General features: G+C 39.8%; 1 protein-coding gene across 1 annotated transcript; it reads left to right on the top strand.

Moving 5' to 3' along the window:
- Positions 1-2,787: 2,787 nt before the first annotated feature.
- Positions 2,788-25,882, top strand: LOC137984331 (golgin subfamily A member 4-like). Its single transcript, XM_068831485.1, is given in 13 exon segments — positions 2,788-3,410; positions 5,657-5,895; positions 6,440-6,728; positions 7,957-8,065; positions 10,285-13,691; positions 13,694-16,968; positions 17,324-18,124; positions 18,768-18,995; positions 20,133-20,396; positions 20,721-22,314; positions 22,585-22,799; positions 24,317-24,500; positions 25,154-25,882. Coding segments are annotated over 13 exon segments (11,184 nt in total). The 5' UTR covers positions 2,788-2,926; the 3' UTR covers positions 25,249-25,882.
- The last annotated feature ends 196 nt before the right edge of the window (positions 25,883-26,078 follow it).

Here is a 26,078-nt window from a genome sequence, read left to right as displayed (position 1 = left end):
TATTTGAAATAAAATCGTCCAAATCATGAAGTTCATCAATCCAAAGCTGAATGGCAACAGGTCGATTCTGCAAATGGCCATCACGGAAAGAGGCATAACGCAAACAGCCATAGCGCAAAAAGGCATAATGCAAAGAGGAAGAATGCAAATAGCCATAACGTAAAGAGGCATAATGCAAAAAGGCATAACGCAAATAGCCATAACGCAAATAAGCATCACGCAAAGACGCATAAAGCAAATGGCCATAGCGCAAAAAAGGATAACGCAATGAGGCATAACGCAGAGGTATAACTTAAACAGGAAGAAAAAGTTCGATAGCATATTTCTATTTGAAGGGAAGCATTTGTCCAATGTCCATGAAAATTAGCAGGAGGTTTTTATCGGTGTTGTTATTAATTTGCCAAAATATTTTGCATCGCATTTTGGTCGCGTCACCCTAAAACAACTTATAACGTTTATATCTTTTACTCAAAAATGGGGAACATTTATACTTCAAATTTTTGAAAACATTTGGCATTAACACGTTTAGTACAACTGTGCCTACCGAATGACGCCTTTTAATGTGGTACTACGTACATGTATTTACCTTTTGGATGGTTATCATATCACGTGACCAATTTTCCTCAATTGTTCATTGCTCTTAACATGTGGACATGATTAAAAGGCGGCATGACAAAGCCCTTAGAAGGGGTCATCGAATAATCAAGAAACAAGGTTGATATAATGTAGCTGAATGTTCCCCATTTTTGAGTAAAAAATATCACTGTTATAAGTCGATTTCGGGTTACGTGACACGGAATGTGGTACGGAACTTTTGGAAGGTTACAACAATACCGATAACTAACTGCCTGCCAAGTTTCATAGGCCGTGGACAAATACTTTCTCTTCAAATAAAAATACGCATAATAATTAGACTGGTCAAGCCTAATACACTTGGGGAAGCTATTTGCGGAGTACACAGGTAGTCTACATTCTTCCAATAGCGTTATCGCTATTTTGAGTTATGCCTTTTGCGTTATGCTTTTCTGCGTTATGCCTTTTTGCCGTATGCCTCTTTGCGTTATTCCTCTTTACGTTAGGGGTATTTGCGTTATGGCTATTTGCATTATGCCTCATTGCGTTATGCCTTTTTCCTTGATGCCCATTTGCAGAATCGGCTTGTTCCCATTCAGCTTGGGATTGATGCATTCATGATTTGGACGATTTTATTTCAAATTGAGAAACTAAATATTTTAAGCAAGAGCCGATACAAAATAGATTTGATTTTAGTGGTGTACTTACTATTTTTCGGCTGGCCAAACCAGACTTTTTCAGGTACAATTGTACCTGCTCTTGTATCGGCTTTTCTTAAAATATTTAGTTTCTCAACTTGTAATTACGCCGATCAGATCAAGCCACTGATCCAACGTACACCGGCAGGTTTATACTGCAGCCTTGTTGACAATAAGACATAGTTTGGGGTGTGCAGCTCTCCTAACGTCACGAACGTGATTGGTTCGCTACCCTACCCAAAACCAAAAGACCCAAACAGCAGGCCATTTTCGAAATATCAAATATTCAGCTTGATAGTGAGGCAGTGAGGACAAAAACAATGTATAGAAACAGGTTGGAATGAATGTGAAAAATATTAACATATCAGCCACTTTCCTTCGTCTTTGTCCTTTAAACCTCTCTTTCAAGCTGAATTTTAATATATCGAAAAAGGCCTATTGAAACAATGACTTAGACTTAAAAACAATAGAAGCTGCTTACAACACCAAACAATAGCAGGCTCAAGGCCGTAGCCAGTATGAGGCAAACCGAGGCACTTGCCTCAGTCATTTTTTCGTGATATTTTAAAATAAAGCGTGATTCTAGCGTTCTCTTTAAATGTACTCATCATAAACACCTACGAAGAGAATTTAATCATGGACATTGCCTCAGTCATAATTTTTTTCTGGCTACGGCCCTGGCAGGTTGCGAGAGCTGCTTTGGAAAACCGCTCTCAGCAAGCAAGTGGAGACGACTAAATTTGAAGCACCTTAGCATAGAAGTTATAAACGTCTTTCTATCATTGGGGAACAACTAAGAGCGATATTGGTTTTCTGAAAGATATTTTCAAGGGTATTGAATTCAATTTCAATTCAATTCTTTATGTACACTATCCATAGCATTTACACACAATTTGTATTATAAATATTAAATTCAAAGGTATCCTGTGGTAAGCTCGTGGAGTAAGTAAGAGGGAGGTGATAAAGCGAATTATCAAGCCTAAAGAGTGGTTACAAATGCAGTGTAATACATTATATTGAACGTCTTTCATTGGTAGCCGAATCAGTCTCTAAGAGCATTCTTAACGACCATTTAACGAATGCATGAATGCGCCTGGCGAACTTGAGACGATTTTGATTCGCCAACCATCCCGATAGCTCTCCACGAGCTAAAAAGGAGAAAAAGAATGATATTAGGCCATAATGTGTGCGGTGTTCAAAGGAGGAGAGCTTTCTAGTTGGACACAGCCGGTACGTAGTGAAGATAAAAATGGACGAAATGGAGAGATCAATCGCTAAGAATATTCTTGTCATATTCAGCTCGAGCACTTATTTATCGTTTTAACCCAACATTGACCTGAAAATGATGTAAATTTTAGGCATTGATACAAGGTATTTTTCATTTTTCACGCAACTATTTCTAAAAGGAACTGGGTTCTAGCTTCGCCAGCCTCACTTCAAAATTCCCTCGTATCTTTCAACTAACCAATCAACGTTGAGAACAGGAACGCTGACTGCCAACTGTCACTCATTTGCAGAAAATGTGACCGACTTCGCTCTCGAATTTTCAAACGCACCCTTGTTCAAACTAAACTTGTGGCGGGATTTTCAAATTCGCTTCACGATGTCTTGAGTATTTTTATATTCCTGCTGAAATTAAGTCGTAAACGTAAACAATGAGTTGGGCAAAAGAAGAATGGAAGCAAGAGCTATCAGCGAATGCTTTGAAGAAAGTCTACGACCTGGAGCAACGTTGCGAAACGTTGCAGAAAGACGTCAGGCAAAAGCAATTTCAACTCGATAGTTCACAAGCCGCACTTGCAAAGCAAAAGAAGTTAACGGAAGAGGAGAAGGCAAATGCTGGTCTACTGAAGAAAGAGAGTCATTCTCTGGGTGAATCCATACAAGAATTGGAGCGAAGTCGTGAAAAAATCTTGCACGATTTACACGCGAAGGAAGGACAAATCCGTTGCCTCGATGGCAAGATGAATCGAACACAGCAACAACTCGATAGCGAAGTAGCAAAGGCTGTTCAGTTAAAGAACGAACTGGATCATCTACTGTTCGAAAATAACCAAAACGTAGCCAAATTAGAAAAGCAGAGTGCAGATTTCAACAGAGCGAAGGAAGCCAACAGTCTTCTTCAAAGACAGCTTGGTGGTAAGCTTCGATTTTATAATATAACGTAATAACAATACTGGAGATACACTGTAATTTACATGTAAGCTTTGTCATTAGTGAAGTTGCATAAAATGTTGTCTTTTTGGTTGATAATTTTACAATAAAATTTCGTAATTCGTTTAAAGAGTTTCCAAAAGCTTACATCCTGGGAATTTGTTTGATATTAAGTTAACGGTTGTGATCAGTCCATTGCTACTCTTTACCGTTAAATGACTGATTGGGTAGCAAACAGGCATAATCCATGAGTCAGGAATTATTTGGTTATAAATATGATTTTTCAGAATGTACAGATTTATCTTAAGTGGACTGGTATAAAGTCTTCAAAAGTTGACCTGCCATTTACAGTGATGTAAAATACAATTTGGCATGTACGGTACTATCACTGCACCAAAAGTATTGGGCTAGTGTTTCCAAACAAGTAGAGGACGCCATTGTACCATAACGATCTTGTGGTTTGGTTACATAACACACATGTATTAAATCTCCATCAAAAGTTGATTGGATTTTTTTTTGAAAGGATTCGAAATCTTCAGCCATACTGTCTTGTGCGTCCCATCACATATCTTACTCAGTGGCTGTAAACTGTGCACCTTGAGTATTCATTATAATAAGAGGTAACTGTATGAACCACTCCAGTTGTGAGGGCATTGGATTTACACTCAGTTGCACCAGGCTCAAATGCCATCCCAATCATTGCCCGTGTTTTCATAATTGAGCTCCCGATTCAACTTTATCATGCTTTATATGTGGTTGACTGGTTGACACCTGTTAGAGTGTATGACTTTATTTTATGGGTTGACTGTAGAGTTTTCAAACATTGAAACACTTTATACAGTGTACAATCTGCTTTTCTTTGACGTCACCTCATCCTGTGTGTGACTGATAATCCAAGAAACAGAGCAACAGAGAGAGAGAGAACTTAGAAAACAATAAAGAAAAACAACATGTTATAAAATGTTATGGATGGATTGCTGCTGTGGGCTTTTTAAATAACCCATTGACCCCTGGGAGTGAGACCTAACAGATTTTACTCTGTCTAATGCCAGACAATTTTGCTTGTCAACTTGGGGTGTCCTAGGGCGTTTGAGGTGTTAATCACACAAATTATCACAGCTCGGTATTCACGGCTTATTGAGAAATGATTAATCGTCAATGGGGTTCCCCCTCGTCAATGAGGTTCCCCATTGACGAGTAAAATTGTATGGCGTTAGACAGAGTAAAATCTATAAGTGGCACTCTTGGGAGTGAAAGGGTTAAGTAGATTTTACTCAGCCTAATGCCAGATGAATTTTCTTGCCTATTAGGGGTGCTTTAGGTGTGACTGGGTTAAGATTGTGTTTTACAATGTCACTCTTCAATTCAACTACGATTGCTTTATTTTTTAAAGGAGGTGACAAAATGACTTTTCCCAGGTGGCTTGGTTTCTCAGAGAGCGCTGCAACAGGATCGCAGGGGCTACATGTTAAAATCCTGTTTGACTGATAAATTCAGGCTTTCCCAATGACTCCTTAACCTCCCAAAATCTATTAAGTCTTGCTCTTAGGGGTGGGTTACTCTTGAACTGCCCCTAATTGATGGGTAAAATTGTGTGGTGTTAGACAGAGTAAAATCTATTGAGTCGCATCCCTAGGGTTCAATGGGTTAAAGTGCCCATCTACTCAACCAACTTTTCCACTTTATTTATTCGCCAACAATCACAATATACATTGTGTTGTTTAAATAGAACCTTTTTATTGAAAACTCACTTTTTAATTCACTTTGGAAGACGGGAAAAGTGGTCAGTTTGATCCATGATCAAGCAGTGAAGGAGAATTGGTTCAATACCGGGTTGACATCACTAATTACTTAGCATCGCTGTTTTCAAAGAACTATCACAATGCAAGGCAGCCTATTACAACCAGTTTCTCCACATTTTTCGAGCCTCTAAATTAGTGGCATTGAAGGAGAGAGTTCAGCAAACCAAAGAATTAGTCTTGAACAATAGCAGAGAATTGTTGAGTGGAAAAAAGATTTTTTTAGGTGAATAGACACTTAAAGTAATCTTCATAACTGCCATGATTTAAGAATTTCAACTCACAATAACTTTACATGTAGTTATCTACAGGTGAGATCCACTGGTATTTTTTGACACAGTAAATGGTTTATATAATTAATATTATTGATTGATACATGCAGTTTAATAAAATTTCATTGTTTTCTTTTTTTTTTTTTTTTTGACCTTTCAGGGCACAAAGATCTAGTGAGAGCATTAGAAAGTCAATTGAAGACACTTGGAGAGGAACCCAACTCAAGAGCAAAGAAGAGCTCGTCTGGATCTGACTCCGAAGTTGACTGGCAATGTGGCGTGGACAGCAAATTGAGGGAAGCAGAAACAAACTTACAGATGGAGAAACAACAACGTGAGAAGATTGAGAAAGAGCTTCAAGATCTCAAGGCAGTTGCAGCTCAATTTTGCAAAAATGAGGTCAGATGCTACTTCAGCTGTGTCATTTTGTCAATGTTATTTTAAGGATTGCAATAATAATTATGATGCCTCAAATCTGGATGGTTTTTTTGAGAAATACACCTAGGTCGTATTATGCAATTGTTTCCTTGGGATTTAATTTAAAAGCAAACTAAGCTACAAAACTAGGCTTTTCCCTGTCTTTCTTTGGTCACTTCAGGATAACACCAGTAACCTCGATCAACCCAGTGACTCCTACAGATGGAGACTTCGGAGATTTCACTCCATCTAATGCATACTACTTTTTTACTTTTTTACTAAAAGCAATAGAGGACTTTTTTCTGTGTTTACATAGCCTGATCTAAACACTCAGCAAGTTGGGAGAATATTCGATTGTTATGCAAACCCTCAACTGCGTCTCGGGGTTTGCGTAACTGTCTCTGGGAATTCTCCCAACTCCCTCCTCTATTGCTTAAGTAGCAAATAGCCTTTTCTGCCTTGTCATTCAGTGTCTTCCAAGAATTTTGCTCCCCTTTGTAAGCTCAATATTGCTTTGTCTTTTAAGGAAGCAAATGGTGCTTTATCAGTGAAAGAAATTGCCATCCATCAGCAAATGGACCTTGCCTCATCAGATGAAGACCAACTGCAGAAGAAAACCAAGGAGCTTGCCACAGTGAAAGAAATATTGGCACAGAAAGAGGCTGAACTACAGCTGAAGAATAAAGAGTTGAGCAACATGTTAGAATGCTTGCAGAAAAAGGATAAGGAATTTTCAGAGTTGAAACTAAGTACATCAGATATCCACACTATCAAGTCTGCATTGGATGAAGCAAATGTTAATCTTGCTGCCTTAGGTAAGAAAATAGTAGCTTTCAAAACAAACCAAGAATCTAAACATTTTAGCCAAAAATTACTGCTCAACAGAATTTCACAATTCAGCGGTGTCAGTAGGTACCAACAGCTTACACTTTTCATCAGCTACTTCAGTCAGAATAGTTGGCTACTTTTTTCTCTAAATTGAAGTAATTAAGGACAGATTATTTCAAACCTAAGATTAAAATTCAATAGATAATGGCGACAGCTAAGCCCTGTCCACACGAGCACTTTTTATGTGACAATTTTGTGTGGCAAATACATTTGATTGTGTAGATAGGACAAGAAATAATTGTTGATAATTTGCAGTTAACCGGTCAGCAATGCCTTTGGACAGCAGAGACAAAGCAGTAACAAAGCGAGGTTGCCTTGTTGTTTTCCAGTGGCACTCACTAACAGGCAAAAATTTGTCACATTTTGTGTCAAGTCATCTACACAAACAATTTTTTCGTATTTGTCACATAAAAGCTAACACGCCGACTTTTTAGCAAATTCATTTGTCAGATAAAAATTGACCAAATTCCCTTGTCTGTAGTCTCTAATGCAGTGACTTTCATGTGACCTTGAAAAAATTAATAAATGTAAAAACAACATAAACAAAGATGCAAACCATTTAATTGGCTTATCTAACAAAAACAATCAAGCACGAATTGTCATTGTCTTAGCAAATGCGGGTGCAAACACTGTCATCTCTCCATGGAACTGTCTGGAAAGCTATTAGCATTTTGCTTTGAGGCCATTTGCAATGCAGTAAATCTGATATGTATGGCAATAGAACTGTTTACTGCCCATATTAAGAGTTTAATATGCTTTGGATTTAAAATGCTTTTTTTTTTAACAAATATATTTACTTCAACAAAAAGAGCACTACTTGCACACTTACTTACACAAATTTACTTACATCACTGGTGAATGAGGAACTCAACTACTTACAAACTACTTACACTTACAGAGCAGTACTTACACTGCTTACGGACAAACAACAGCAACTCATGAGTGAAAAATAAATAAATAAATAAATACATAAATAAATAATGACAGGAACAGTGCACTAAGAAAGATAAGGAGACAGTATCCATTTCTTTCTTAAGAGAAGTATTTGTTACTGATTGTTTTTTCAGTTTCATATTTTGCTACAATTTTGGCTCGAAATCCAAACATCTTAACATCTTGATCTTCCATGTTGTTCGTTAATTTTATCATCCACAGAGAAAAAGGCCAAGCAAAGGGAACTGGACATGGAGTGTCAACGCCACAACTCAGAAGCTGTCATCAAAGGAATGGACGAGAAAATGAAAGAGAAGGAAAAAGAGCATAGGTTGGTTAACGTTTTAATGAATTAAAGTGGGGACACTGTTAGGGTAGTTTTAGTAAGAACTCTCGTAAAATACATGTAGATTGCAAGTACAGTATTACATTCTTGACAACCGAAGATTTCGCCTGATTATGACCCCCCCCGCCCCCCGCCCTTTTTTGTAAAGACTGTTCACAGTCTGCCATTTTCAATTTGATTATCGAGGTGCTGCTCATCTGCTGCCACCTCAGATTGAACACCAACAGCTGTACGTGTAGTGCAGTCTTGCGAAGATCAGCAAAAAAAAAAAAGATAGTATAATTACTCCCAGTTCACTTGGTGGATTGGTTACTCAGCCTAGATCATACTTCCAAGTTTGCAGACTGCAGGGCTTGAAATTGCCACCAATACAGTCGCATTTGCGACTGAAATATCTGGAGAAATCGCAAATTTGCGACTTGTTTTCATCTTCGCTCTTTCGAAACAAAAGGGTTACCAGTTGCCACTTTCCTGCTCTTTTTACTAAATTAAATGAAGAAATGACAAAATTATTTTGTTTCTCGCCTTGAGTTTTCTTTCAATCTGAAGATAGCGTAATTGTAGCGTAATTTCACTGCGATGTTACATGCTCAACTCCATTCCTTCGATATCATTCGCCATTTTCAGTGGTTTCTTCCAACACAAGTATTGTGGGCTCATATTTGTTTTGCTACACCGCTGACAACACAATGCAGCGCGACGATTTTGCGACTTGCGACTACATTTTCGTATCTTGTCGCAAAATTGCGACTGGATATTTTCCCTAATTTTAAGCCCTGCTGAGAGGCATGCATTCTTGACAATAAAATAGCCTTTATTCACGATAGCCGCCATGTTGATTTTCAAATTGTCATGCAAATTAGCCATGTGTTATGCTGGGGGGCAAACATTGGAATAATGGCAAATTGCGGAAAATCGGCTCGTCGAAATATTGAATTAACATTGCTAAAAGTACATTTTAGAATTTAGAATTAAGTTCATATTATAATAAGTTTATATCTTTTGATTGCCTCCGACATTTTTACTTTCCACTTCGTTATCTGCTAATTTTTCAGTAAAAAAAAATCGAAGTAACTTGTGTAAACATTCTATTTTACTACTTAGGTGATAAACATTCAGTGACCGCGAAACAAATCATCTGTGTGGCTAAGCTGTTCGTTATAACCTCTCGAACTTGTGTTGTTTGCCCCCTCAGAAGGGTGTAGCTAGTTTGCATGATAATAGCTAATCCAACGTGGCGGCTATCGTGAATAGGGTCTATTAGATTGATTTGAATCTGTGAACAGTCCACCTTCTTTTAGGCTATCCAAAAAGGTGTAAATCCTTTCTAGTCGATGACGTAATCAAAGAATGTTTCGACCATTGTGTCAAATGCCACATCAAAAAAAATGTCTTCAGTGGTAATGTGATCTCATTGTTTTTCCAATTGTCACAAGTTCTTGTGAACTTGCTCTTTTTTCTGTGCTGTAATAATGTTTAAATGGGTTCATTGTACTTATCACTCGGTGAACTTCCTTTTTCTGTCACTTTTGTCAACTTTATATGTAGTGGTGAGTGTATCTATGTAAAAGGGCACTGTAAAATTTACTTACCAATACACTGTATTAGTTTTAGCATTTTGATGTTAAAAGTGTGTGAGATGCATAACAACACCTAATAATAATGATAATAATAATAATAATAATAATAATAATAATAATAATAATAATAATAATAATAATAATAATAATATCTGATCTGCTAATCGCCCTTTCTCGCAGTCGGAGACTGAATTGCTAAGGGCGCAGCTAAACAAGGTCGGGCCGAAGGAGCTGTGCTGCCGGCTAGGCGCTCGGCCCCTGAACACGACTTATGTATGACCTCGGAGCACAGCACCACAGCCTGATGGAATAGGCCGGGAGTCGATTTTGAGGAGGGAGGAAAACCGGAGTACCCGAAGAAAAACCCTCGGAGTCAGATTGAGATCGACTGAAACTCAGCCCACATACGACCCGAGGCCAGAGTTTTCAAGTTTTAACCATCTACAGTATATCCGCCCTTAGCTATAAACGACAAAAATTACTGTACCTCAAGTGAAGCATCATGGTTATCTGTGAAGAAAATCTTGTTTGTATTTTGGTCGCCATGCATCCAAATACTGTACGTTCTTTAGTCGTTCAAGTAAGGCTATTTTTAACAAAGAATTCTTCTGGTCCTCTCAACAGGCAGGAAATGTATTCACAGTCTCAAGCTATTACTGCATTGGAAAAACAATGTGCTGATTTGGACAAGAAGTCGTGTACTTTACAAAACAAATTTGAAAACAGCCAGAAATTAATTGAAGCGAAAGAGCAAGACATTGCACGGCTGAAAGCAAACCTCAAAGAAGTGGAAAACTCGAGGCAACAACACAGCTCACATGTGGACAGCAAGATGTCAGAATTGGAGCAAAAATGTAAACAAGAAGAGGAGAAGTGTGTTGGGATGAAACGAGAATTGGATGCAAGCAACGCAGTCATTTTTGAAAGGGAAAATAAAATTGCTGATTTGAACAGGCAATTGGAGAAGCTTGGCTTTGATATTCAAGAGAAAGAGAAAGACTTGAGTTTGAAAGAACAACAAATTCAGCAGTCACATGGAGAAGATAACAGAAAACTAGCAACTGCCATGGAAAACATCGCTTTGCTAGAGCGGCAAAAAACTGAGTTGGAAGAAGCAAATCAAAAGGCATTGGCCAAGTTGTCGGATGAAGCTGCAGGGACAACGAAAGAGCTTCAGGCAGCGAACCAAGAAATAACTAAGTTAAAGGAACAAAATGTTCACTTAGAGAATCTCATTGCTAGCAAGCGCAAGGAGTATCAAGCAACTGAAGATTCTCGAAAGGACCTGTGGGAGAAGTTGCAAATGCTGGACGTGGATTTGGCCAACAAACAAAAGGAATGGGCGACCGAGAAAGCCGCTTTGGCAGAAAAAGAAAGATGCTTTCAAAGCACTCTCGAATCAATGAAAAACGACTCCAAAGCTCTGCAGCATGATTACAAGAAGGCCTGTGAGTTGGCGGACATGAAGTCAGCCGAGACCAGGGATGTGATTGACAAGCTGGAATCATCGCAGAAGCATGCGCACGAGCTTCAACAGAGATTGAGTCGAACCGAGGCAGCGTTGAAGGAAAAAGAAAGTGGCATGGATGCACTAAAGGACGAGAACAACAGGTTGTCCCTGGAAAAGGAAGCTAAGGAATACGAAGTTGAAAAAACCAGAAACGAGCTCAGTCAGTTGAATGATAAGAGGAAAGCAGACATTGAGAAATTAAGTGAAGTTGCCGAGTCTGCAAACATGAGATTGGAGGCATGTAAACTTGATTGCAACACTAAAGAAAAGGAGATTGAAAATCTCTCTGTCGAGTTACAATCTGCTAAGTTGGAGTGCGATGGTTTGAAAACTTCTCTGAAGACTTTTGAGGAAAAGTTAATCAACAGCAAAGAGATGCTACAGTTGAAAGAAGCAGGCTTGAAAGAGGCTTCGCTAGAATTAGAATCGAAGGAGAAGTTGTTAGGTCAAATGCAACATAAACTCGACGAGACTTCGACGACAGCAAACAAACTTGAACAGTCATTTCGCCGACTTGAAATGCAAAGGGAGGAAGATATGAATTTAATCGAGAACAAAGATGGTGAAATCTCTTCATTGGAAAAAGAGCTTAATGATATTCGAGCTGTCACGGAATCGGAACTTTCTAAAATGAAAGAGGAATGCAATGCCAGACAGAACGAGTTCGTGTTTTTACAAGAGAAACTTGACAGCGTGGAGACGTTACTTGGAAACAAGGAGGTCGAATTGTCAGCTGTCAGTCAAGAGTTAATGAAGTCGAACAAAGAACTTGTTGACCTACAGCGACGTTTTACATCACAGGAAGAATTAGCGTGTAAGCAAGAGGGAGAAAACGCTAGATTATCTAGTGAGCTTGAACAGAAGTCTGCTGTTTTGGACGCCAGAAAAAGGGAATTAGATGAAATGCAGGATAAATTAAAAGATCTTGAGGCTGAGCATGTATCAGTACTGGAGAAGTATAGTGAATTGTCGCTATTAAAAAATCAAGAAGTAGAATTAAGGCAAAGACTTGAACAAGCGAAGGCTGTGGCGGAAACTAAAACAGAAGAGTTAAAAATCACGATGACTAAGCTAGAGTCGTCTGAGGGGGAAAGGTCAGAGCTGAGTTCTATGCTGGATGAGCTTTGTAATACCAATTTTAAGCTGGAAGACCAGCTAAAAGAGAAGGCAGCTCAGCTTAAAGAAGCAGTAGCAGAGATAAAAAGAAAAGAAGAGGAAATATGTGATCATAACAAGGTCATCAAGAAAATGGAAACAACTAGTGCAGAGGAGATGATAGAGATTAAAGAACAATGCATTCTTTTGGAAAGTCAAGTGTCGAATTTGCAGGAAAAGTGCTCGCAATTTGAAAGTTGTAATCAACGTAAAGATGAGGAATTAACGAGAGGTAAAGGAAAGATGGAAGAACTAAATAACGAGATCTGTAAGCTGCAAGACGAGATTGCTTCTAAAATGGACCTCATTGAGAGACTGGAGAAAGAAAGTGTAGCGCTAACCGGGAATCTTCAGCACAAAACGAAAGCCTTTGAGAACAAAGAAAGCGAGCTTAAGGAACTGTCTTGTACTTTGATGGAATTAAAAGCAAATGCCCAGTCAGCTCAGGAGGCAGCAATAACAGAAATGGAAAGCTTGAAGAAAGAAGTTTCAAGCTTGAGGGAGAAGTTAGATCAAGCTAATGTGGCAAATGAGATGAAGGAACAAGATGTTGAAGGTATGAATGAGCTTCTTCAGGCTGCGGAGAAAGATAAGCACATTTTAGGAGCTGAGGTGGACGAACAACGTGAGAAGAATGTTGCATTTGGTGTCGAGATTGCAGAGCTAAGGAAGCGATTGGACCTAGTTTCAGAGGTTGTGAAAACTAAGGACGAAGAACTGTTGAACCAAGGTGCAATTATCAAGCAGCTTGAAAAAGATCGTGACGAAGAGAATGCAACGAACAAAACTCACTGTATACAACTGGAAAGTCAAGTGTCTGCGTTGCAGGAGAAGTGTGGCCTTTTAGAGGCCTGTAACCAGAAGAAAGAAGAAGAGATTAGTAGCTCAACGAACAGGATACAAGAATCGACCAATGAAATCTATAAGCTTCAGAATGATCTTGCGTCCAAGGAAGAGCTGATAGAAAAAATAGAGAAGGAAAGAGTTGAGTTGACGGAGAGTTTGCGGTATAAAATAACTGCCCTTGAGAACAAAGAAAGGCAACTCAGTGACGTTTCTGAAAAGCTAGAAGAATTGACGTCAAGTGAGCAGTCAAGACATGAAGTGAAATTGAACGATATGGAAAATTTGAAGAAAGAAGTTGCAAGTTTGACAGAGAAGTTGAGTCGCGCTAACGTCGCAAATGAGATGAGGGAGCAAGATGTTGAAAGTATGAATGAGATCCTTGAAACTGTTGAGGACGAGAAAAGAAAATTGGGTGCTCAGATGGAAGAACTGTTTGGCATCAAAGAAGAGTTGGAAAACCAGACTGTGGATCTGAGACACGATCTCGAAAAACAAGGAGAATGTCTTGAAGAGAGGAGAGGGGTCTGAGAGAATTGCGTGACAGATTGGAAGAGGAAAAGAAAAATGTCCAAACGGCGGTCGAGTGTTATGAAAACGAGGTGAGTCCACTCAAAAATGAAGTTGTGTCACTGAAGGAAAAGATGGAAAAACTCAACGCGGTAGTGGAAACGAAGAACCAAGAGGTACAATCAAAGGATCATCAACTCGAAGTGGCAAAAGAAGAAAACAGTCTTCTAATGGCCAAAGTAGACGAGCTGGCGACTCAATGTAAGGTCATTGAAGAAAGGAATGCTCAAACAGAACATCAAATCGAACAGTTGTCGAGTATGGTTAAAAGCAAAGATAAGGAAATTGAGGAAAAATCCGAAATGATAGAAGATTTTCGTCGGAAGGAGAACGACGCAGAAATCTTGGAACTGCGGGAAATGATCTTAGCTAAAGAAAGCCAAATTTCCACGTTACAGGATAAGTGCAACCACTTGGAAACTGTTTTACAGAGTAAAGAGGAAACGTTGAACATGTCGGAAGCTAAACTACGAGAGTTGAGTGATGAGGTGGGCACCCTTCATGAGCAGCTTGCACAAGCCAGTGACAAGGTCAACCAAGGAAAGGAAGAGGGTGACGCTTTGTTGGTAAAACTAGAGGACGCCACAAAAGTCCTTCAGAATAAAGAATTGGAATTAAGACAGGCAAAGGAGTCCTTCGAAGCTGAAAAAAGCAGTCGGGATTGTGAGACGGAGACTCTGAACTTGCAAACAGAAAGTCTTAAAGAGCAAGTCTCTTCTCTTTCGGAAAAGCTTGAAAAAGTCAATGACGTTCTCGACGTGAAAGATCAAGAGATAACGTCGCTGATTCAACAGCTGAAATCTGAGGCAGAAGAGAAAGCAGGATTAGAAATCAAAGTGGATGAATTAAGTAGCCAAAGTACAACTTTGCAGGAAAAGAACAAGGAGCTTGAAAATAGGTTGGACCAGGTGTCGGGTGTGCTAAAAACCAACCAAGATGAGCTGAGCTCTAAATGTAGCTCCCTTGACGAACTGCAGCTACGAAGTGAGAAGGAAATGTCGGAACTGAAAGAGCAAGACACGGCTCAAAGAAACCTAATCCTGCAGTTGCAAGAGAAGTGCAGTCAATTGGAAGCGTGCATTGAATGCAAGGAATCCGAGTTGAAGGATTTGTGCTGTAAAGTAGAGGCCTGTGAAACTACTGCTGGGTCTGAGGTTTCACGTTTAAGAGAAGAATTAGAAAGCAAGGAAAACGAGATCAAAATGAAATCTTTAGTTGTAGAAGAACTAACTAGTAAATATGAAGGCAAAGAACAGCAGCTACAAAATGCAAAGAAACTGTTTAGTGAACAGAATGAAGAGCTGAAACAGGTGTTGCTACAGAAGGAAAAGCTCCAAACCGAAGTTAATGACGGGAAATCTTTTAATGAGTCTTTGAGTAAGAAAATGGAACAGTCGGAGGCTGTAGTTTTGGAGTTAAAGCAGAAACTTAATGAAAGGGAGGAGTGCAACAACAAATTGAAAAAGGAACTCGATTGCCTTGCTAATCAACTCTCTGATAGTCTTTCAAGCGAGAAACAAGCGGAAACAAATGTGCTTTCAATGAACATAAGATTTGAAGAAATGGATGCTGCATTAATTGAACTAAAACAGAAACTGAGCAATAAAGAGGAGGAGAATAACTCTTTGAAGAAAGATTTCGAGCATTTAGCCAATCAACTCAAGGATAGTCAGTTGAATGAGGAACTTGCACGAAGCAATGTGGAGTCGATAAAAAGCAAAGTTGAAGAAATGAAGACCACAGTCTTGGAACTGAAGCAGAAGGTTGATTTTAAGGAGGAACTGATTAACTCCTTGAGGAAAGAACTTGATTGTTTGGATAATCAACTAAAAGAGAGCGTCTCCAATCAAGAGATGAAAAGCAGCAGTGTTCAAGAACTTAAGCACAACATTCAGACTCTAGAAGCTCAGCTGGTGAAGGAAACGGGAAAAAGTGGGTCATTGGTAGAGGAGCTGAAAAAAATTCAAGAAAAAATGGAATCCACAGTCACGGCTCTTGAAGATAGAGAAGGCGAAATAGCAGAACTTAAGGAGAGTAAGTTTGCGACTGAAGACAAAGTCTTGAAACTGGAGAGTCAACTTAGTGACACAGCGAACAGTCTATCGACTGTGCAGAATGAGAAGATAGATTTAGAAAAGCTACTTAGGAACGCGGAGATAAAGATAGGAGAAGGAATTATGATGGTTGAGAAGGAAAAAGAATCTGCTCATCTCGAACGAAGCCAGTTGTTAAAGGAGAAATCGGAAGAATGTGAAGCAGCGCTAGAACAGCTTCAGACAAGAAAAGAGGAGATTTTGAGGTTGCAAGACACAATTGCCCAACTTGAAAATGTTGTCTCCTCAAAAGAACAGGAAAGAGCAAAGATGGAAGAGTCTCATGAAGTCTTCATCGACAAGACACAGAAGAGGGAAGAAGAGTTCATGAAAGCGTGCAAAACACTTGAAGACGAGAGGTCGGAACTTCTTCAAAAGACACGAGATCTCGAAGCATCAGTGGAAGCCTTGAAACTGGAGTCTACGGTCCATCAACAGAGTTACAGAAAAGCCTGCGAGTTGGCGGATTTGAAGTCAAGGGAATACAGAGACATGGTGGACAAATTAGATGATTCCCAGAAACATCTACAGGAAACACGGCACCATCTTGGAAGGGCTGAAAATGAACTGAAAGAGTCGAGAGATGAGTTGAGGCAAGCAGCTTTGGAGAAGAGGGAATTCGCAGAAAAGGTGAACGAGAAAAAAGAAGAGCTTGAAGGCGCTTTAGAAGATTTACAGCGTGAAATCTGCGAACATAAAGCACAAATATCCAAACTCTCAACCGAATTAAGAAGTGGCGACGCCTCTTTGAAAGCGCTGGAGAGTGAAAAACGTGAAATTGAACAGTTGCTGGAACGTACCAAAGAAGAACTCCGAAATGCTGTCGAGAAGTTGAATGTCGTTGCAGCAGAGAATGCTGAAAGGGAAGTGATGGTTCGAAGCAATCAGGACAGTGAGAAGTTGATTGCCGAGCTGGTAGATCAAGTGAAATTATCAGAGGGAAGTAATGCTGAGATTCAAAGCGAGTTGGATCATGCAAAGGATGAGATCAAACAGCTCGAAAAGAATAGCTACAGCATGGAAGAAAAACATAGGTCAGCACTGGCAGAGAAAGATTTCGAGTTCGACCACAAGATGGCTGCGTTGAAGGAACAAGAAATCGTTGCAGTAGAGAAGATGGAGACGCTATTAAAAGAGGTTAGTGCCAGGCAAACAATATTTGTAAGCTATTGTCGAGGTTTTGCCTCAAATCTACATAATAGCTTCTGAATATACTAGGTTTGGATGCTTTGAAATGACTACTCAAATTAATGAATATACTTTTTTCGCCTTTTTTCTGATTGATTGAGAAATCGACAGGTTTCTCCGCAATTCCAAAACCAAGACTCAGGGGGGTTTGAATAGGACTCGTTTTCAAGCCGAAGCTAATTGCACTATTTGTGATATTTTGGTTTCCTCATTTATGAATGTTCATTGGAAAGACTTTGGTCTCAGACTTTGATTGGGCACGGTAAGCACGGTTCAAGTTGTTTTCTAATTGTTTGAATTGCAGAAAGACCAAAAAGATAAAGAGTTGGATAAGTCACAAAACCTGCTTTCAGCAAGATGCTCTCAAGTGGAAAAATTGCAAAGAAATGTCCACGATCAAACGGAGCAACTGGAAGCTCTCAAAGCTGAAATCACATCACTTTCGGCAGAGCTTGATTCTCTTAAAGCTGAACATTTATGCTGTCAAAACAATGAAAATGGATCTCCAAAGCTGCAGGAACAAGTACTGGAGTTAGAGCATCTGCTGGCGAGAGAAAAATCAAATGCCGAGGAGATGATGAAGGCGTTCCAAGAACAAGAAGAAGGATGGGAAAGGGAAAAAGCAAAGATGGTGGCATCTTTGGACAAACGCTCGGACACTGAACACGCATTTATTGTTGGGGAAAATGATAAATTGAAAAGGAAAGTGGACGAGTTGCAGAGAGATCTGAGTGCTAAGGAGAGGGAGCACTTAGAAGCACTTCAGCAGACCGAGAGAAAGGCTTCATCTCGCGCAAACTTGAACTCTGATCTCCAGACCAAGATAAGAGAACTAGAATGTCAGTGCGATGAACTGAGGTACAGTTTGAAGCAGAAAGACGAGGAAATCTTTGTCAAGGAGGAAGGTTTGAAGCAGAGCAAGCAGGAATTGAGTAACTTGGACTCGAAATACGCCGCTGCGGCGGAAGTTGAGCGGGAATTACGTCATCACCTAGGGGAGGTTACACAGCAGCTCGAATTAAGCAAAGATGATAAATTTTCCGAACGGGACCAAGTCCTTAAATTGGAAAACTTAACGGAAGCATTAAGTGCAGCTGAGAAAGAGGTACGAATTTGTTATTTTAGGAATATTGAGTGATGAAACGGTAGTGAGGGCTTTTTCACTCGCTCACTCAATTACTCTTGAATAGAGTGAGTTTCAATCGAGTGTCGTAAAACCAAAACCAAAGTAATTACTTTGGCCAATCAAAAAGGGCGGAGACAATCCCGAAAACCAATCAAAACTCGAAGTAATTACACGTAGCCAACACAAAGCGCGGGAAAATGTGCACGCGCAAGCCACGATTGGTTTTGGTTTCACTTCTTATTGGTTGGGAAAATGGCGCGAGAACTTTGAACCAATCACTGAGTGAAGTAATGCAAAACCAAAGCAATTCGCAAATTACTTTCGACAGTCAATTGAAAACCGCTCTAATTGTCATTTGTTAAGGTCTCCTCTCGTTACTATTCAAAAGTTCTTTAAATGGCGTTTAAGTCTACTCATTAATACAAAATATATACACTGTAGGAGACGTGAAAGTCGTTTCGGGGCACTTTTAACTAACTAATCTTTTTTATGCAAACACTTTCTTTAAAAAAATAATCGAAAAAGTTTGATTGTCGACATTATTTGCCGGGATTCAAAGAGGAAATGAGGGTTCCCTCGAATCCCTGTCAAATTCAAATAAGATCTTCCATCTTTCTTTCAGCTTGAAGTGCTACGGGCGGAGAAACAAGACAAGGAGAAGTGGCTAGAAGACGAGAGAGTTCAGATTGTGGAAGCAGCCAAGGCGTTTGCAGTGCAACAGGAGCAAAACTTTGTCAAAAAGATTGACAATCTCAACCAAAAACTGGCAACAAAAAACGAAGATGTCCAGGATATGGATTCCGTCATTCAACAGTTGCGGTATGATCTGAAAACCGCGCAACAAGAAAAGGTGTGTGAAGGGGGAAATTAATTGTCTGTAAATTGATTAATATATTAACTTCCGCCAATTTTGATATGACTAGGTGAGGATGGTGCCACAGATCGAGGCTATTAATGGTTTGGCGGCCTGGCACAATTCAATGCACTTTGTTTACATTTTTTGCCTCATTAGAGCGACTTTCGTATGACCTTGAAAAAGTGTTCGCAGTTTGTTTAACGGACCAATGTTTGGCACGATTAAAACAAAGCTTCTCCTTATTCCCGCCAAGGAAACTCTTAATATGGGCAGTAAACAGTTCGATTGCCCAATCATATTACTGCATTTCAAATGACGTCAAAGCGAAACTTTCCAGAAAGTTCCATGGAGAGATGACGTTGTTTGCATCTGTGTTCGCTAAGCCAATGAAAATTCGCGCTCGTTTGTTTTTGCTCGATAAGCCAATTAAATGCTTTGCATTTTTGTTCACGTTTAGTTTTCAAGGTCATATGAAAGTCGCTCTATCACAAGGATATCGTTTTTTAATCAGTCCTCCAAGAATGAAGTACTGCATATTGAAAGTGCATTGCGCAATGAACTAGCTATCTCTGAAAATTTGAACCAGATATACCAGACAATCTATGAGGAATGATGCTTTGGAAATTCGAAATTGTACAATTTATGGGATCATTAGCGCCTTTGCCACCCAAGAATTTATCAGCGGTTTTCAATTGAGCGTCGAAACTAATTAGCGAATCGCTTTGGTTTATGATTACTTCACTCAGTGATTGGTTCAAAGTTCTCGCGCCATTTTTTCTACCGATCAGAAGAGAAACCAAAACCAATCGTGGCTCGCGCGTGCACATTTTTCCGCGCTTTGTGTCGGCTACGTGTAAATTACTTCGAATTTTGATTGTTTTACCGGACTGTCCGTCTTTTTTGATTGGCCAAAGTAATTACTTTGGTTTTGGTTTTGCTTTTACGACACTCGATTGAAACTCGCTCTAACTGGTCCGTTATCAAAGATAAAAGGTTTGAAACTAGAGATTCAAGTAGGTTTAACAAGTTATTTTACCTTTTGAAGTCAATTTGTAAATAGCATTGTGTTTATACGTGAAACGGCAAACCATACTTTGCTTGCGAAACAAAACCCTTTGCGTTTATTTTCAGAGCGTCTTGCTTGAGGAAGCTGAGGAGAGGGATCGAGAGTTTGACGATGAAAAGAAGAAGTGGACTTCTGGAAGTTTCACCTACGAGAAAATTCAACAGCATATTGCAGATTTGGAAGAAGAGCGTCAAAATGTCACTCGCCTGCAAGAGCACTGCAAAGGACTCGAACAGAAGGCGATGGAGCTTGAGCATGCTAACTCTTGTTTACAAAAAAATCTTGTTGAAGTACAAAGCAGACATAAAAGTGATGGAGAAGAAAGAGAGGTATGCAAGATGTTTGTTTTCATGCTCAATATCAAATCTACCTTCTGTGTTTTAGCTGTGTCCCTCTCGTTTATCTCACGTTGCGTACACTTCCTTCAACGACTCGCATTTTGCTTACTCACCACCTTATTGTTAATAATAATAATAATAATAATAATAATAATAATAATGTTATTATTATTATTATTATTATTGTTGTCTTTGTGTTGTTGTACGCATAAGTGTCAGTTTTATAATTTATCCAATTGTTGAAGTAATTTCGTTGTTTTTTTTTTTAACAAACAAGGTGTGGATTTAATTAAAAGCGACCCGTTGTTTTCTTAGGTCATAGAGGACGATTTGCACAGTAGAGTCTCTTTGCTTCGATCCGAATCGGAAAAATTAAAGGAGACCTTGGACACCAGAGATGCCACGGTTACTGCTTTGTCAGACGAGAAAGCAAGGTTGTTGGAAACGGTGAAAACTTTAGAGGAGAAGCTGTCTGCATCAGTGCAAACTGTGACAGAGCTTCAACAAAAGTGCGATTGGATGAACGAGAAGTTAGAGACCTTGAGAACTGAGAAAAGCGTTCTTGAAAAGGAGAAGGACGTTTCCGTCTTGCAGAAGACACAGGGCAAGTTGAACCTCGAGAATTTTGTCAAGAAAGTAAAAGAGCTGCAAGGGAAGCTTGAAAACGAAAAGAAGGCGAAGGAAGAGTTGGCGAAAGCTGTCAACGAAATGGAACAACTTGTTAAAAACGAACAAAAATGCGTTGACAGTAAAAACAAGGAGTTAGCTGATATGGAGGCCATGTTTAAGTTAGCTGATGCAGAGAGTGAAGCTGCCATAAAGGAAAAGGAGGGCAAAATTGTGGAGTTGACGTTCGCCTACGAGGGTCTTCGAGACAAGCTTGAAAAGGAGAGGAAAGCGTTGGAAGAGAAATGCAAAGAGTTGGAGAACTTGAAGAGAGAATCAAAACAAGTACAGGAGCGAGCTGAAGAGATGAAAGAAATTTACGAAGCAGAGTTGGATCGGGTTAAGTTTGAAATTCGAGATTCGAACAACGATTGCGCGTTGTTGAGGGGAGAAAACGAACAATTAAAACGCACTGCTAATGGGAGTGTGAATCCAACCATGTGGGAGAGGGAAAAGAAGAAGCTCTTGCATCAGCTGGAGGAGGCGAAAATCAGGTTGAATCAGGCAAAAAGCAGCCAGGAAAAACTGGAAGCAGAACTTAGTGCAGCCAATGTGAAAGTCCTGTCTGTTGAGAGTAAAAGGAAGACTGCGGAGGCCGAGGAGATCAAGCGACTCCAAACTAGTGTGAGTGAGCTTAGCAAGGAGCTACAGAAGTGGAAAGATATTGCTAACAATAAAGACAAAGCTGCAGTTGAAAATAATGAGAACGAGATAAAGCGACTTCAAGCTCGCGTTACTGAATTAAGCCACGAGCTACAAAAGTGGAAAAACATTGCTAATAAGAAGCAGTTAGGTCTGAATTCAGGCAAAGGCGCTGAAGTACAAGAGCTTCATCTTCAGTTGCGTAAGCTGCAAGAAGAACTGGAAAGAGCTAAGGCTTTGGCCGACGAAAAGCAAAAAACTGCTGATAAAACGCTTGCAACGAACCTGAAACTTGCGAGCAAGGTCGAAAAGCTTGAGAAGGAACGAAAGCAGCAGAGTGGTTCACTAACTAACTCGGAAAATGTAGTCGAAGAAAAAAACGCACAATATTCCTGGAGTCCACCGAAGCTTCCCAGTAAAACCGGCGCTTTAACTCCACTTGCAAGGTCTTTGGCAAGTTTGGAAATCAAAGCGCTCAACACCGTTGCCGCAGTAACTGATGACACTCGACCTGGTGACGAGGTTGCGGGCGTATCAACTGGAAAGGCAATTCCAACAATGAGCGTGGCTTTTGATTCAAAGAAAAGGACAGGCGAGAAATGTATGTTTTGTTGTACTTTTTTGTTATATTATTTTTTTAAAAAAATTGAACTGTTTGGCAATGGCATAATTTTAATAAGAAACCTTTCCTTGAACTTAGATTGTTGTGAAATCGCGGCCTAAATGCCCCATAACTTCGGCAAGAAGTAAAATGTCTTTCGCTGAGACTCAATCATCAACTTGACCAATTTTGACTAGCTTTTGCACCTTTTCCCGCGGACTGCATGTATCTGTTTCAAGATTAATCAGCTTATGTTTTTCTTTTTTTCAGCTGCTTTAGATGGCAATCAAGCAAAACGATGCCGAATAAACAGTGGCAATTCGGACGCGTTGGAAAATCCTGCTTTACACTTACCCGAGGGTCTGCGAGATCCAATCAAATCACCGTTTGTCCTTCGCCGCCCAAATGCCAATGCTGGAGTGAGAACACGCGCCAGTACGAGGCGGTCGATAGCGGCACGTGCCCCGACAATCGCACAAGGACAGGTGAGTTGTTTTTTCTCCAATTCATCGGCATGCGTTCAAACAATAACGTAGCAATCGCCGACCGACTGGTATAGGTCATCGCATGACTTCGAATGCAATTTGGAATAATTAAGCGCAATTTAATTTGTTCAAAGGCGCACAAAATTGCACCGTGGGACCCCCTCTCATAACCCTTGCTGTTAACACTGTGCCACGTTGAAGAAGCCACACTTTTCGCAAAGACTAGGGAGTGGAATTCCCGGTGTTGTTGTCTGTCCTCTCTAGTGTAAGTACTTGGGACGGTAAAAACTACTTCACAATCCGAGGGTAAACATACTAGTAAATATGATCTGATATGATAAACGTTGTGATATTTAAGAATTCGCCGTTGTAATGGATCTTATATCCAAGAAGCGCGAATGGAATAACTGTTAAACTTCATCGCACTCTGAACTGATTCAATTTTTGACAAAACGACTGCCGCAGTCTGGTTTTTTTTTTCGGTGTTCGAGCTGATAACCGAAACTGAACTGATAAACTAAACTGAACAATTTAATTAGAACATATAGCCTTTACATTCCTTTAGGGGTAATATTTTTGAAGGGCGGAAGTTTCTAGCTATTTTCACTCTGAAGATAAAAACCGTCTCTGTATTGATGGTGACCACATACTAAGGAAGTCAGTGTGTGTGAGAAGCCAGAGGCAGTGTCTTTTACTCCCGCGGTGAACACTGGGTGTTTAGATAAACAAAAGCAAACCTGAGAAAAGTCAGCCCTAGACCGCCCGTCCCGGCGGGCATCCATTGACAAAGGAGCCAAAGCAGCAGAAGCTAGGCGATCTGCAGAAGCAGAATTGAAAAGCTTCCCTTAAGAAGGATCTCGCGGCAGATTGTACCTTCATTAATCTGTGTACATGTCAGATCTGTGGCAGATCGGTTAGGGCAAAAATTGGCCTGTATAGTCACATGCGCACGCACAATAGGTAGAAACCACACGGGGTTAGTGGTTATCATCGCAAGCGATGGACGAATATCAGATAAACAAATGATTTCTTTCTCGTAGTTGGTGTTTTTAAGAGAAATTTCTTTCGCTGCTCATTTTTGCAAACGTATTTTAGTATATCTATATTTATTTAATGCTCAACCGCAGATGATGCGTTTCTAGCTTTCTGATTGGTTCACTCAATGTCGGTTATCAGCTCATATACCGTATGACCTAATATGGAAACTGATTGCGCAAAGTGTTACCATTCTGGAAACTCTTGACTGTAATTTCGAAGTGTCCAAGCGTACAGAATTGAATGAAAATTTAATGAAACAATTATTCCCTTCGCGCTTGTTGGACATGAGATTGGTTATAGCCAACTCATATCCAACGCGCGCTCATAGAATAATTGTTAAAAAAAATGCGTTATATGAATAATCAATAACGAGATAATGCTATGTGAAGTTCCACATTACTGCACTCATGAAATTAAGACTGGAGTTCAGTTTTAGAGATGGCTGGCAATGTTTCAATTTCTTATTCTCTTGTTTTCAGAAAGAAAATCCTCTGCATTCACACCTTCCCCCACGGGTACAACGTATTCCCCCCGAAATGCCACTTTCTCCACGCAAGACGAACAGGCTCCAAACGGGTGTGCCACAGGGACCAAGGTCTAAGATTCCCAAACCCGGAACTAGTCAATTGCCGAAACCTATGACTGCCAAGCCAAAAGCAACAGGTAGTGAGTAATATTCTATTTTCAAAATACGTAAAACTTGTGACCTTACGAATAGCAGCTGGAATGCTCTACAGGGTTCGTACTCGTCTTGAAAACCCTTGAATTTTGAGAGTACATTTTCAAGGCCTTGAAAGTCTTTGAAAATCTCTGCTCTTCATTCCTGGTCCTTGAAAGTCCTTGAATTTTTCTGACCCGCATTTTTAATCTTTGAAAACTTCAGTAAAAGTGATCTGCCACTCAAGTCATGTCATACAAACGTGACGAGCTGTGGGGTCTAGAATGATTACCAGTGCCTTTGCATTTTTTTTATCAGGCATGTACGGTATGGAAAATGAGCAAGAATTGTATTTTCAGACTATTTCCATGGGTAAATTCTTCGACGTAAATAAAAAAGAGGTCCTTGAAATTTCAAAAGTTGGCCCTTGAAAGTCCTTGAGAAGTCCTTGAATTTTTGGTCTAAAAAAGTGTACGAACCCTGGCTCTAATATTTGAGTTATAGAAGACTCGTGGGAGTTGAGCATTCATCAGGTGATGTTGAACAGCGTAAGGAGCAATTTCTACCCAAGAGCCGATAAGCCCACCCTTTCCTTAAATCTTGGCACAATACCAGAGGACGTAAGCCCTTAGCAACTAATGATACTTCTTTGTTTTAGCTTCCTCGAGACAAGCTGTCCCGCGATGCCGAGTGGCTCCCGGAGAGGAGACAAAGAAACCAACGACCAATCAGCAAGAATGTAAGATGCAGTGAAAAAATAATCGACAAATCAAGAAGAATGAAAGAATGGGGCAAGGCAAAGTGCTAATCAAGGAGTGTTTGTTTCTGTCTTCCCACCCGTGCATTCATATTATTTCCTTACCATCAAGTTTTTCTTTCCATAAATTCTGTACATATGTTTTAGTTCTTGGAATAGAGAATGTTACTTCTTTGTCTCGCCTGGTGAGAATTCCGTTTACAGTGACTAAAAATGACGAAGCTATTGGATTGAATAATAGGCCTTGATGTTACTTCGGTTTTTGCCGGTATGACCTTAGTTAAAATTCCGTGTGATTCGCGTCACCTCTTAGTTTCACCAGTTGTTACACCGAGGATGAACCCGAAATGCTGTTGTAAACAGCGTTCGTTTAGCTGCCACCTCTTGCTCTTGAACGAAAAAGTACTTGCATTCGCCAAGAACGGTCGGTTTATGGACTAACCATTTTCAACAAGGAAAATAATGTAAAAATGTTATTTTTATCATTCGAAGGATGTTTTTTGTCAATAGACTATAGTCCGAAAGAGAAAACATCAACCGCAGGATAAAATGTAAATATATTTCGATCGGTGTCTTTTTTCTCAAGCTATTTTAATAATGACTGTTACGCAATTAAAGCATTAAAACATTAAAACATGGTGAGTGGTTTGAGTGAATTCTCTGATCTTTGAAATTTCTTGGTTTCGACGTGACGTCATGGGGTACCAAGTTGGTTTGCACAGCAAAATCCCGGGAACCATCTTGAGAGGTTATTGAATCCTGTTGAAGCAGCCTAAAATTTTCATGTGTCTGTATGAGACAATTTCTTAAAGGGGCTGTGTCACGT

Source organism: Montipora foliosa, chromosome 14, assembly GCF_036669935.1.
Source record: "Montipora foliosa isolate CH-2021 chromosome 14, ASM3666993v2, whole genome shotgun sequence".
Taxonomy (NCBI): Eukaryota; Metazoa; Cnidaria; class Anthozoa; order Scleractinia; family Acroporidae; genus Montipora; species Montipora foliosa.
The sequence above is the reverse complement of the archived record's forward strand: the minus strand, read 5'-3'. Positions and strand labels throughout refer to the sequence as shown.